Source organism: Diabrotica virgifera, chromosome 6, assembly GCF_917563875.1.
Source record: "Diabrotica virgifera virgifera chromosome 6, PGI_DIABVI_V3a".
NCBI classification, from domain to species: domain Eukaryota; kingdom Metazoa; phylum Arthropoda; class Insecta; order Coleoptera; family Chrysomelidae; genus Diabrotica; species Diabrotica virgifera.
Window position 1 is genome coordinate 105,209,795 of NC_065448.1, and position 13,947 is coordinate 105,223,741.

The 13,947-nt window shown below is 33.9% G+C and overlaps 1 protein-coding gene across 2 annotated transcripts in view; it reads left to right on the top strand.

Moving 5' to 3' along the window:
* The window catches only part of LOC114330435 (leukocyte tyrosine kinase receptor), a 366,482-nt gene that overhangs the window by 339,497 nt on the left and 13,038 nt on the right, over positions 1-13,947 (top strand). The window contains exon 21 of one of the 2 annotated variants that reach the window (XM_050652706.1): positions 5,744-5,944. The exons of the other annotated variant lie outside the window; for it this stretch is intronic. Coding sequence (XP_050508663.1) covers positions 5,744-5,944 — 201 coding nt within the window. The remainder of the gene's footprint in view (positions 1-5,743; positions 5,945-13,947) is intronic. 2 annotated transcript variants of the gene reach the window in all.

Genomic DNA, 13,947 nt, shown 5'->3' on the forward strand with positions numbered 1-13,947 from the left:
TCTATATGATGCCGAAAGACGCTTTTACCAAGGGGGTAGTTGCCACCTCATCTCGAGGGTGGAAATTTTTTTTTATATTTTGACCGCAAATGCTGGTAAAAATATTAATTATAAACAAAAAATGTTCATTATACATTTTTTTGATAAAATTAATAGTTTTCGATTTATTAGTTATCGAAGCTGTTAGTTTTATATCGGAAAGATTACCAGATAACGGCAGTTCTCGCCAGTGGCGCAGAAATACACCCCCCTACACGCGACACTATTATATACACGAAATTTTCAATTTTCTAAATCTGACTGAATTGAAAATTGTGCCAACTCCCATCTTCAAGTTCAGAAAAAGACTCACCCATTCATATGTCAACCATCCATTTTGGTCCAAGGGTGTCGATTTTACGGCCCTTCCTATTTAGGGTCTGTTTTTCGTTCTGGTCCCCAAAACTCCCAAAAACTTCGAAAATTTAAGTCCAACCTTTGCGGTTTCTAATAGAACTGATCATTACCTTTCCAACGCATGTCTAATTTTGAAAATCGGTTATACCATTCAAAAGTTATAGAGCTTAGAAATGTGACTCAATTTTTATTTAAAAAAGGGAAAATGTTTGTGGATATGTATGTATGTGTGTTTGAAAGTTAAACCGATTTGATATTTTTTTCTCTGTATTTAAAGAGGGGGTCAGGGCCGATTTAGAACCGGTGTAGTTTGTGACTTTTGACCACTCATAAGCCAGCTATAGGACTTTGTAGGTACAAAACGGCATATTTTTTGGGGGGTATATATATTCGGATCAAGAAGAGGCATGAGAACCGCAAATATATCAAATTAATAGTGTTGACTTAAGCTTTCAAATGGTGTCCAAGCCGTCAGGATCAGACATACACACGGCTGAGTATAGCCGAAAAACTGAAAAACTAAACTTTGAAAATTTTGGTTTTTCGACAATTACTCAACATTTCAACGTACGAATTGTGCCAATAACTTAGCGTTTGTATAAGGACTCAAGACGAATCTAACGATGTATACCTCATATCCGGGAAAATTCAAATTTTTAGGTTATAGGCTTCATAAATATGATAAAATCTATTTTCTGTGGGAAAAACGGTTTCGAAAGCTAAATAATTCCTGTACCTAATAGCTTCAGTTATCATACTTGACCTTAGATCCATCAGATACTACTGGTCAATACGTTTCAAACTCATGTTTACTGATCAAAATCGGTTAAGCCGTTTAGAGAAGTTATTAAGATACAAAAGTATAATCCAATTAACGATTATTCCCCAAATGGTTTATGAGTTGTAGTGGTTACGACGCTAAATTTGATCTGGCAACGGGCAATCCGACTTCATTTACCGGCCATCTCAATATATATTTTTTTCAATCTATTTCGAATAGAAAAAAATCTAGTGTACATTCGATGGACACTAGATGATTTGGGAGATAATGCAACAAAGGTGACCATTTATAAAGCTTGACGTGTAATAGAGGAACATTGCATTCAACTTCATACATTTAATTTATAAATAACTTTGAAAAACTCCTGATACAAGAATAAAAAACCGCTAAACGCCGTAAAAATGAGTGGCGCATAAAATATTCCAGCTACAAAAGATCTGATATGAATGTTACGTGGCGCGAAAATGGATTTTCATTTGATGCAAAACAAAATTCTAGTTTTATTTTAAAAGATTTTTCCATAATATTTGCTAAATTTGAAGTAAACGCGCCACAAAAGGGTTTCAAAATTCAAACTGTATCAAAGTTACTCTTTTGTGGCGCGTTTACTTCAAATTTAGCAAATATTATGGAAAAATCTTTTAAAATAAAACTAGAATTTTGTTTTGCATCAAATGAAAATCCATTTTCGCGCCACGTAACATTCATATCAGATCTTTTGTAGCTGGAATATTTTATGCGCCACTCATTTTTACGGCGTTTAGCGGTTTTTTATTCTTGTATTAGTATACGACGACATATGACAAATGTCCGAAACAAATGAGAAGCATTGAAAAGCCCTATTGACATTTGTAAAGTTTACACTTCAAGTTTTATTTCTTGAGCTAACAGGCCTGGATCCCGTGTACCAAAAAAAAAGTTTATTAATAGCAAGCTGAAAATTTATTAATAGCTTAACGGTGTCTATTACTGTAGAACAAACTTTGATGTACGGGAATACTGGAACAGGGGAAGTTTTAATTGTGGAACAGGTTACAGGTTTCAAACGTCAGACTACGAAAACGTCCCATGTATTTTGCCGGACAGAACTTCCAATTGATTTGTTAACCTTTCATTACACTCTCATGCAAAAATCAGACTGCTATTTATCACCAACATAATTCCTGTCATTTGACATGCTCTACGTGTCGGACTTATTAAAATGCCCAACATATTCGTCGGGCAAACATTTTTTCACATACATATTATACAGTGAGGACGTTAGAGTTGGAATAAATTCATTATCCCGAGAATCGGCAAATCTAGAGAGAAATCCTGAGACAGGTCGATTTTTATTTTTAAATTATGACTTTTTGGTATATATCTCCTAATAGTCACGCCATCGATCTGGGCGTGATGACGCAATCGATGATTTTTTAAAAGAGAGTAGGGGTTGTGCGATAGCTCATTTCAAAGGTTATTTAATTCTCTATTCAGTAATATATACGTTAACACAATTCTTTATACAGGGTGTCAAGAAAAATTCATTTTGAATTTAATTAATTAAGACAAAAAGAAGAAGGTATGTAATTCATTTAATTTAAAATACATTTTAGTGCTGTCAGAAAACAGAAAGAAATGTTGATTTCACAAATAAACATTGCTTTTCGCTTAAATTCAATAGCTGCCACCCACCTGTCTCTTAGCACAGTTTGAACATTGAATTTAAGCGAAAAGCAATGTTTATTTGTAAAATAAACATTTTTACCTGTTTTCTGACAGCAGTAAAATGTATTTTGAATTAAATAAATTGCTTTCATTCTTTTTTTTGTGTCAAATTTTTGCCCCGTTACATTTTTGTTCCCGTACATCAAAGTTTGTCCTACTAGATACCGTTAATCTATTAACAAATTAATAACAGCTTGCTATTAATAAACTTTTTTTGGTACGCGGGATCCAGGCCATAAAAACTATCTTCATTACAAGTTAAGTATTTAGTATAAATTAGATGAACAAACTGTTACCGTCGTCATTGATTATTTTCATGTCTTATTTTTTACTATATTTAGGTACTTTAACTACTTTAAGAAAGTATTTCAACGTATTCAGCCACAATTATTTCAAAAATAAAAGTCGCTTAAATACTGTAACGTGTCAAAATAACAGTATATTTCGTCTAATATTCGTTTATCTTATTAAATTAAAAAAAAAACACCCAATGCATGATTTTAATTTCGGTAAATATTTTCTCACGATTTCATTATCGATCACCCTCTTATCTGTTTTGACTTAGTCCAGTTAGGTCCATCAGTACTGACTGTAATGGTTTACTGTAAAGAGACCGAAATCATTAGACCGAAAGCAGTAGACCGAACTCATTAGACCGAAAAGCACTTTACCGAAACCTCACTAGACCGAACAGCAGAAGACCGAAAAGCAGTTCTTTTTACTTGTCGCAGTAAAAGAGATAAGACTAATGTAATTACAACTAAATGTTATTTGGATGGTTATTATAAACAGTTAAAATGGTGTTAACGTCACTCTACCCTTAATTTATTTTTACCTTCACTAATTTGTTTAACGGATAAAAATTATTTCATATCAGACTGTACAGAGTAACAATTTACACAGTCTATATATAAAATACTTAATACAAAAAAAATACAATAAACAAAAAGACAGATACACAAAATCTTAGCATGATTTACTGCAAACTTTTTAAATTTATTTACCATTTCGGTCTAATGCTCTTCGGTCTAGTGAGGTTTCGGTAAAGTGCTTTTCGGTCTAATGAGTTCGGTCTACTGCTTTCGGTCTAATGATTTCGGTCTAATTGTCGTGTACCGACTGTAATACCCGTAATAAACTTTGTAATAAATCTACCGCTTGGGGTGCTATCATAAATTTTCCCGTTAGAACTACCCACTTCGCTGTTTTGACTAAAGTTGTCAGTGGTTTTTTGTTTGCAAATATCGTAAATAATCCCTCAAAGAAAGTGCCGAAAATCTGCCGTTAGTTGGGTAAATTTCAGTTCCGTCAATTCATGTTTAAAAATAAGCCCAAAGACCGTACGGACCATACAGTTAATTAACGGTATCTTTCTATTTAAATATTTTTCTATAAAAAGGCCTGCGCTTTTTATTCTATTCACTTTTCCGTTGAAAATTAAGATGTGAAGATAAATTTTCGATCGATGCGGAAGAAATTGATACTTTTGTGCCACCACCTCTATTAGTTAAATTACCCAATATTAATTTGGTAAGTGAAATGCATTTTTTCTTTATGTGTCCTCTTTATTTTTCTTATTTTCGCTTTTTTCACTTATTTTCTTCTTCGTCTTTTGTCGATGCGAATCACATGGTTATTGTACCTATTATAGGGTTCAAGATTTGACTAGTGTAAAGCAAATTTCTCAAATTAATACCCGTACTCCTCGCTACCCCAGCAAATTCCTTGGACTCTAGCCTTCATCATAAGGAATTTGACAGTACATAAAGTCAACATGTTATTGGCAGCTTTATCTAATTTATTATGAGCAGGTACTTTTAATTCCTAATTCTTAGCCGAAGTTGTTTCAAAACTAAGAAAGTTACAAATAAAACAAGAGACTAAAAATATAGTTACGTTATAGAAATCAATACTTAAAATATTTTATTGTTGTTTTTTTGGGTTTATATGACTGCGGACATTAAATTCATTCGCCAATCCATTTTATTAAAACAGTGCAAATTTCATTACTTTTTATTATTAAATATTTAATTCTTATGCAGTCTGCAATCTAAACATGATTAACCCAGGGTGGATTAACTAGACAATAAACTGTTTGTTTCATGTTCTTCTTCTTCTTCTTCTTCCTGCTTCCTTAATAGGCTCGCGCCTGTTCCATCTTCGGATCCCTCCTCATCAGATATCCAGGTTGACACTCCATCTCTTCCTTGGCCTTCCTATACTCCTTCGGCCATTTGGTGATCTGTCTCGTGCTATCTTTACCAGTCTTTCTTCTCCCATTCTGCTTATAATGTTCTCTATATTACAACTTTGCCTGAGGTCTGTGCTACGTTGTCTGTCCCATAATGATTTTTCTGTGATATCTCGGACTATTTTTATTTCACACGTTTCCATCACTCTTTTTGTCCTCGTGTTGAACTTGTTTCCTTTTGCATAGAAATGTATTAGCCTGTTTTTTATTTATCAATATAGCTAATCCATTAAAGAGAGGACTTAGTTATTAGATGATTAGGTAGTTAGTTTAGTAAGACAGTTTTTATGTTGTTTATGATAAAAATCTCAATATTTGATATGTTTGATATGATATTTATTTACCTTATTTGAATATTTCACCTGAATATTTTATTTGCCTATTTTGTGATAGTTATGATTTTGATATAATATAGTGCGATATAGTGAATTTTACCTTTCTTATTTTAATGATATTTTCACATATTATGTGCTCGTAAAATTATTAATTTTATATTAACTCTTTAAATTATGAAATTTTGTTCATATTTAACACATTTTAATCCACTACCAAAAGAAACCACTTAGGACGTGGCTACCAAAAGCATTGTTTTTTTGTTTTTCTTTAAGGTTATACCTGCATCCTCAGACTATCTAATACCAAATCACATAAACCCCACCACTCCTGACCAAATTGAATCGACTTCTTCAGTCGAAAAATTGTTACCGGATAATTCGGACAATTGGGAAACCTCGTTTATTATGCCACACTCGAGGTCAACGCAGCCCTTACTCTTGGATAATATAAAGGAAGATGAGGCTGCTACATCTGTAAGTTGATAATATATTAAATGTACATATGTGTTAAATAAGTGTACCTATATGTATATTAGTAAAAAACGTGTATGGTATATAGATATCAGTATAAATATAGTGATTTAAAAAAAATGTAAGATTTAGGGGAAGATTGTTACTAATTTGGCTATAACAAGTTATAAATAAAAATTAAAACTGAATTGGACCGATGCATAATAGAATACACGAATACAGTTGATCGACCTAAAATGCTCTGGCTCAATAGACAACACAGAGACATGAAAACCATCAATACCGTGTCAGATGACCCTCTGTATTCTGGATTGAACCAGGAGCGGTAGGAGTGGACTGGATAGAGAAGCGGACAGCGGACCCTATGGTAGGGGAGCCCAAGCGGGGATTTTTGCAGTAACTCGAGCGCGTCAGATTATCATATGGGGAGAAACCTGGTACCCTGTAGATGTACCTCTACCATATATTGGCTCTAAACACAGGGGAGTTCGTTAAGGGGGGTCCGAAAAAGAAAATGTATCCTTAGAAAAACTCGAAATCGTCAGATTAAGATAAGGTAAGTTAAGTACATGCAAAATAGTGTACATTTCAAAAATCTGACGACTTAAGCGGGGCGTAAGGAAATGGGTGAGTCACAAAGTTGCACAAGAAAAAAGCGAATATTTCGCGAAATGAACGATAGATCTAAAAACTAAAAAATACGTGCTCAATATTTGTCAAAAATCTATCGAATGATACCAAACACGACTCCCCACGGAGAGGGGTGGGGGCTAAATTTTAAATTCTATATACGAATCCCACGATATTCCGCGAAATGAATATCAGATCGAAAAACTGAAAAATACACTTATTAAATATGTTTGAAAAATCTATCGAATGGCACCAAACACGACCCCCACGGAGGTGGGGTGGGGGTTACTTTAAAATTTTAAATAGGAGCCCCCATTTTTTATTGCAGATTCGGATTCCTTACCTAAAAATAAGTCACTTTTATTTGAAACATTTTTTCGAATTATGCATAAATGGCGCAATAATCGGAAAAACGATTGTTGGAAATGGAAAATTAAATTAAAAATGGAAAGTTCCCACTAAAATGGAAAACTTTACTTAACTTTTTTTGGTTTTAGAACCTACTCTTCACTACCCAATAGGTCCCTAAAGCGCTCGAGTGACTGCACATTTAGCATACTTTTCTCCCTTACAATAGTGCCGGACTATCACTAGGAATATAGTGACGATGATAGAAATGCAATTATCGGAATCGAATTAATTTGATGTTGGGATTAATATTGAGAAATAAGCAAAAACATAAGGCACATGTACAAGGGCGAAAACGTTAATAAATTTGTATTACAAAAAGAGTAGAATGGGCACATTACCGAGAAGAGTGATGATCAAGGCATATATTTTGTACGAAGGTAAAACAGTTTGCTAAAAATTAGAAACGAAGAAGAAGAAGAAGAACTGCGTAAATTGATGAATGCGAAAGTGTTCACTAATGTGTCTTCTCACCGTGGAGAATGATATGTCTTCGCGAAGCTAGGACAAATAATCCCCGGACAAATAATCCCGGACAAAAAATCCCCACAAATTATCCCCGGACAAAAAATCCCCGGACAAAAATTCCCCACAAAAAATCCCCACAAATAATCCCCACAAATAATCCCCGGACAAATAATCCCCGGACAAAAAATCCCCACAAAAAATCCCGGACAAAAAATTCCCACAAATTTTTTTGGACAAAATATCCCCACAAATAATCCCGGACAAAAAATCCCCAAGAAATTTTTTTGCTACCGAATAGTTCTCTAAAAGTTTTCCCGTGAATGCAATAGACGCAAATGTTTTTCAGCTTCAGTGCATGAGAGTTATAGCAATCGCCATGAAACCAGTCTTCGGCACGAAAATAATTATTAGCGATTAAAATTAAGCATACATTGTAATTTCGATTACCAAATGTCGAATTCGAAATCGTGGAAGATATGGGGAATAAGCTAAGGCTTTGGGAATCATGTTGTACTTATTGTCTATTCGTGATGATAACTGCTGGTCCAGAAAACGATAATCTTGATAGTAATGAAAAAAATTCTGTTCTTTTTGTAAGTTTAACGTCAAAAATATTTAGTCATCATCATCATCAATGGCGTTATAACTTTTCAACCTTTTTCTAGGCCGCCAGACTGCATCTTTCTATCTTTTTCTAGGCCGCCCTACAGACCTTCTCCCATCTGGCCTCTCCCACATGCAGCCATGACTGGTTTGATTTATGGATAAATTTTTAAAGTTTTTTTATGGATGCACACAGATCCTCAATTACGTTTTCTAAAAACCTGATATCGAATAGTAATGAACATAAATGTATTCCCAAAACCAACAAAAAAGTCAAAATAATCGAAATGGCGATAATGGTATAACTTTCATGGCGATGCGATGCGTGGAACGGATTTTTTACATTAGTATAATCAAGGTTATTGTTTTCAGTATAGTTATCAGTTATTATCATGAATAGACAATGTTTTGAACAGAGTTACTCAAAGCAGAGTGATCAAAAGATTTAAGCCAATTACAACATGATTCCCACAGCCTTAGCTTATTTCCCATATCTTCCACCATTCACGGGAAAACTTTTAGAGAACTATTCGACTGCAAACATTTCTTGGGGATTTTCTGTCCGGGATTTTTTGTGGGGATATTTTGTCCAAAAAAATTTGTGGGGATTTTTTGTCCGGGATTTTTTGTGGGGATTTTTTGTCCGGGGATTATTTGTCCGGGGATTATTTGTGGGGATTATTTGTGGGGATTTTTGTGGGGATTTTTTGTCCGGGGATTTTTTGTCCCGGGATAATTTGTGGGGATTTTTTGTCCGGGATTATTTGTCCGGGGATTATTTGTCCGGACCCGTCTTCGCACCCTGGAGAAGATGTTATTTACTATTTTTATTGTGAATTATCCACAATTTCAGTTTAAAATACGTTTATTTTGACGTTTAGATTTGCACTTCACAAATCGTTCCCCAAATGCAAATGAAACAAATTATTTTGTTTTGTTACTTAATTACAAAAAATTATTGTATAATCTAGTTTTATCTGTCTCCTTCATTTCTACAATTCAGACAAATACACATTATATACATTTTAAATTAGATAAGTTTAAAAATGATGTCAATAATTTGGAGGTCCATTCCTGAGACGACTTTATTGAAAAATAGTTCATTCGATTACATGAAATAATCTTAAATTCAGAATACCAGTGATATAAGGTCGATCGGCACCGATCTGTTTAATTAATAAAAATTATTGGATATGTAATTTAGTATGTTAACAGTTATAAAAAATCAAGGGGTGGCCGATCTAATTTTGTTCCTAGTATAACTAATTAATAATTAAAAAAATTTCAGGCAGATAATATTTCAGATTTTTTTGGATCATTCTAAACAAAAAATGTATTTTGTAATTTTTCTCTCAAGTTGATCGTTTTCAAGTTATAAACAATTTCAAACTGAAAAAAGAACGAACGATGACGATTTTCAAGGTTCAAAAAGACAAGTAAAACAAATTATTTTTGAAATTACGAAGTACCTAAATTCAAATTCAAACCTTATTCTATCAGTTCTTGATAAGCATTTTGGCCTTATTTCATTTTCAAACATTGTTTTTCAGTTGTTAATGCCCGTCTTCCCATAAGGAACCTTCCTCATTAACAATTAAAAAAGCATATTTTAGAATAAAATATCGCAAAAGTTTTTATCGGCACCTGATAGAAGAAGGTTTGAACTTGAATTAAGGTACTTGATCATTACAAAATAATATTTTTTACCTGTGTTTTTGAGCCTTGAAAATCTTCATCTTTCGTTCTTTTTTCAGTTTTAAATAATTGTTTATAACTCAAAACGATCAACATAAGAGAAAAATTACAAAATTACCTTTTTTGTTTAGAATGATTTAGAAAATTTAAAATAATGTATGCCCGGGTCGATTTTTTTAACATTTATAAAAAAGTCTATATATTTTTAATTACTAATTAATTACAGTTAGAACAAAAGGGGGTAGTGGGTAGACTCTCTTTACGATCCCAGTAAAGACAAGTCTGCTTCAGGGATGCGCCCCTGCCCTTGCGTACGCGAGCTCGGCTTTTTCTCCCAATCCTCTTCCGGGAGAGAAGCGGCTCCTAGTCCCTATATTCTACCCACCAACCCAAACCTACCCAAATCCTTCCCTCCTCAACCCGCACTGGACCAGCGTGAGGAGATAACGGTCCAAACCTTCAAGTCAATGGATAGCACAAAAAAGAAAAGGCCCCCAGTCCCCAGCACTTCCCAAAGTCTTGATCAAGGCAGCGATCAAACAACAGACGGAAGAGGGGGTGCCAAGAATCCCTGGGCAGGACCCGGCTGCCACAAGATGACAATTTGGCTATGTTCTTACAGTATTCGAACTTTGACGGACGACAATAGATTCCCAGAAATAGAAAATGAGCTAAAGGATATAAAATGGGATATCCTGGGTATATGCGAAACCAGAAGAAAAAGTGATGAGTATGTAATACTAAAAAATGGCACACATTTTATGCATAAAGGTGGCGAATACACTGGAGTGGGATTCTTGGTAAAACAAAGCCTCACACAGTGTATCGAAGAATTCAAGCCCATATCAGACAGAGTAGCATACCTTATCATCAGAATTAATAAAAGAACCACTCTGAAAGTGATCCAAGTATACGCCCCAACCAAAAGCCACGATGAAGAAGTAGAAATATTTTATGATGAAATAAGAACAGCTATAGAAACAAATAAAGCAAACTACGAAATACTATTAGGAGATTTTAATGCTAAATTGGGCAAAAAAGAAGAAGATTATGAACATTTAATTGGCAATTATGGCTACGGGCAAAGAAACGATAGAGGAGAAATGCTTCTCAATTTCATGAATGAACATAACATGTACTCAATGAACTCCTTTTTCAATAAAAAACCAAGTAGAAAATGGACATGGATGAGCCCCGATAAAAAGGCAAAGAATGAAATATCTTAACGAAAAATAGAAACCTAGTAAAAGACGTATCGGTATTAAATCAGTTTGACCTAGGAAGCGACCATAGACTAATAAGAACAAAACTAGTAATAAACAAAAAACTAGAAAGAAAAAGAATACATGAAAAAAGATACAAATGGACATCTGAAGAAATAAAAAATAGTGAATTTAATAAAAAGATAATGCATGCATTAAATCAAGTTAACATGCAGCAGATAAACTCCAATGATATTGATGATTTGAATAACCTTATAACCGAAACACTGAACAAAAGCATTCTGCAACTGAAAAAACCGAAAACAACACACAATGAATTAGATAAAGAAATATTACAACAAATAGAAAAAAGGAAGATCTTAAATAAATCTAACAAAAAGGGAACCGCAGAATATAGAGAACTTAATAGGCAGATTAGAAAAGGAATCAGAAAACAAAAAAGAAAAGAAGAAGAAAAATTAATAACAACAACTATTGAAATCAGACCGACACTAGGACGACGTCAGATAATATCATTAATGGGAAAAGACGAAAATGAAATTACAACTAGAGAAAACATACTGAAACGAATAGAAGAATTTTACACGGAACTCTACAGAACACATCAACAAGACGATGAAATGAAACCAGCACGGAAATTAATAAAAAATGTTGGATCGGAAATAATGCCAAAAGTAACAATTTCAGAGGTAACTACAGCATTGGGAAACATGAAGAGAAATAAAGCTGCAGGAGAAGATAATATTACTACAGATATGATATTAGAAGGAGGTAAGGAACTCATTGCAATTGTAAATAACTAAGCTTATAGACAGTTGTTTACACCAGGGCAAAATCCCTAAGAGCTGGAACAACTCTAAAGTAATCGTATTACACAAGAAAGGTGATAATCGAAAGTTAGAAAACTACAGGCCCATCAGTCTATTGTCACACCTATTTAAAATACTCACCAAAGTCATAACTACCCGACTAACAAGAAAATTAGATGAATACCAACCATATGAACAGGCAGGTTTTAGAAAAGGCTATTCAACTTCCGATCACCTGTTAACCACAAAAATATTAATAGAAAAATGTAACGAATACAAGTTTCCAGTTTTTATAGCATTTGTAGACTACGAAAAAGCTTTCGACACTATAGAACACACGGCCATAATAAACGCAATGCAAAATTGTAGAATAGACAGCAGATATATTAACTTAATAAAAGAAACTATGAACCAAGCTACAGCTACATACTACCTAAATAAAAATGAATACTCGAACCCTGTACCATTAAACAGGGGAGTCAAACAGGGAGACACTCTATCACCCAAACTGTTCACCTTAGTTTTGGAGGACGTTTTTAAAAATCTAAATTGGAAATATAAGGGAATAAACATCATGGCCGCTATCTCAGTAATCTACGATTTGCGGATGACATAATCCTGATAGCTACTGACCTACAAGAACTGCAAACCATGCTTTCAGAACTACACACAGAATCTTCTAAAATAGGACTGAAAATGAATTTAAATAAAACAAAAGTCATGCACTCCGAAGAAACGATGACAATAATAAACAACAAAGTTATAGGAAAAGTTGAAGAATATATTATATACTTAGGACAAAAAATAATACTAAATAGGGAAGTTCAAACGGAAGAAATAAAAAGAAGAAGAAAGTTAGCATGGGCAGCATTCGGCAAACTGAACTATATACTTAGAAATCAGCAAATTCAACTACATCTTAAATCTAAAGTCTTTGATGCATGCATTATTCCGATATTAACATATGGGGCACAAACATTGACAATCACAAAAAAGAATATGAACATACTCAGAGTCACTCAACACGCGATGGAAAGAACAATGCTTGGCATATCACTTAAGGACAGAAAAACAAACACATGGATAAGACAGAAAACCAAAGTCACCGATGTGGTACAAAAATCACTAAAATTGAAATGGGAATACGCTGGACATGTAGCTAGGAGCGATCTTAACAAATGGCACAGAACAATTCTAACCTGGAGACCATACGAACACAAAAGACCCAGAGGCAGACCTCCTATGAGATGGACAGATGATCTGAAACGAACTGCCGGGAAAAATTGGGTAGCGTACAACAAAAAACAATGGAAAGGAAGACTTGAAGAGGCTTATGTTCAGATGTGGACGTGAATGGCTAGACGAAGAAGAAGAAGAAGAAGAACAAAATTAGATCGGGCATCCCTTGTTTTTTTTATAATTGTTAGCATACTAAATTACATATCCAATAATTTTTATCCATTAAAGAGGTCGGTGCCGATCGACTCCTCTACTATGTAATGAAACATACATATGTTGTTGATTTGCCTTGCATAAACCCAAACTGATTATCGAATATTTCGGGTTCTTCACATATCCGTGACATCAATATTACTCTCTTACATATATTTTCATTTTCATGGTATAACCGTTGGTATAACTAAGTAGTTTGTATATTGTTCTACATCTTGTTGGTCTTTTTAAACAAGTACTAATATACTGCTTCTACATTCGTCTGATATTTGTCCCACTAAACCTACTAGCCAACTTGTTCCTATCTCTGCTAAAGCTCATCACACTTCTCCAGGAATATCATCTCTATATACGGCCCGACAATGGTGTCATTTATTTTAGATCCTGTGTGTTTATTAAAGTCTCTCAACATAAAAATTTCCTCTGTGTTGCTGATACCTAAAATTTGACTTAGTTTTTCATCTTTGTCGTCTTTTGACAGCAACCGTGTTATCGTTGGATGGTGCATACACCCCTATTATAACTATTTTATAACCTTTTACTATGATATAATAAATTATATTATTACTATTTCTACAGTGTATTTTATTGATTACAATGATGTGAAAATTAAATATACAGGGTGTCCCAGACTAATTTACCAACGCTATATCTCTTAAACGAATAGAGATTTTCGAATGGGACAAAAAGTGGTATATTCTACTTGTACTACACTTTA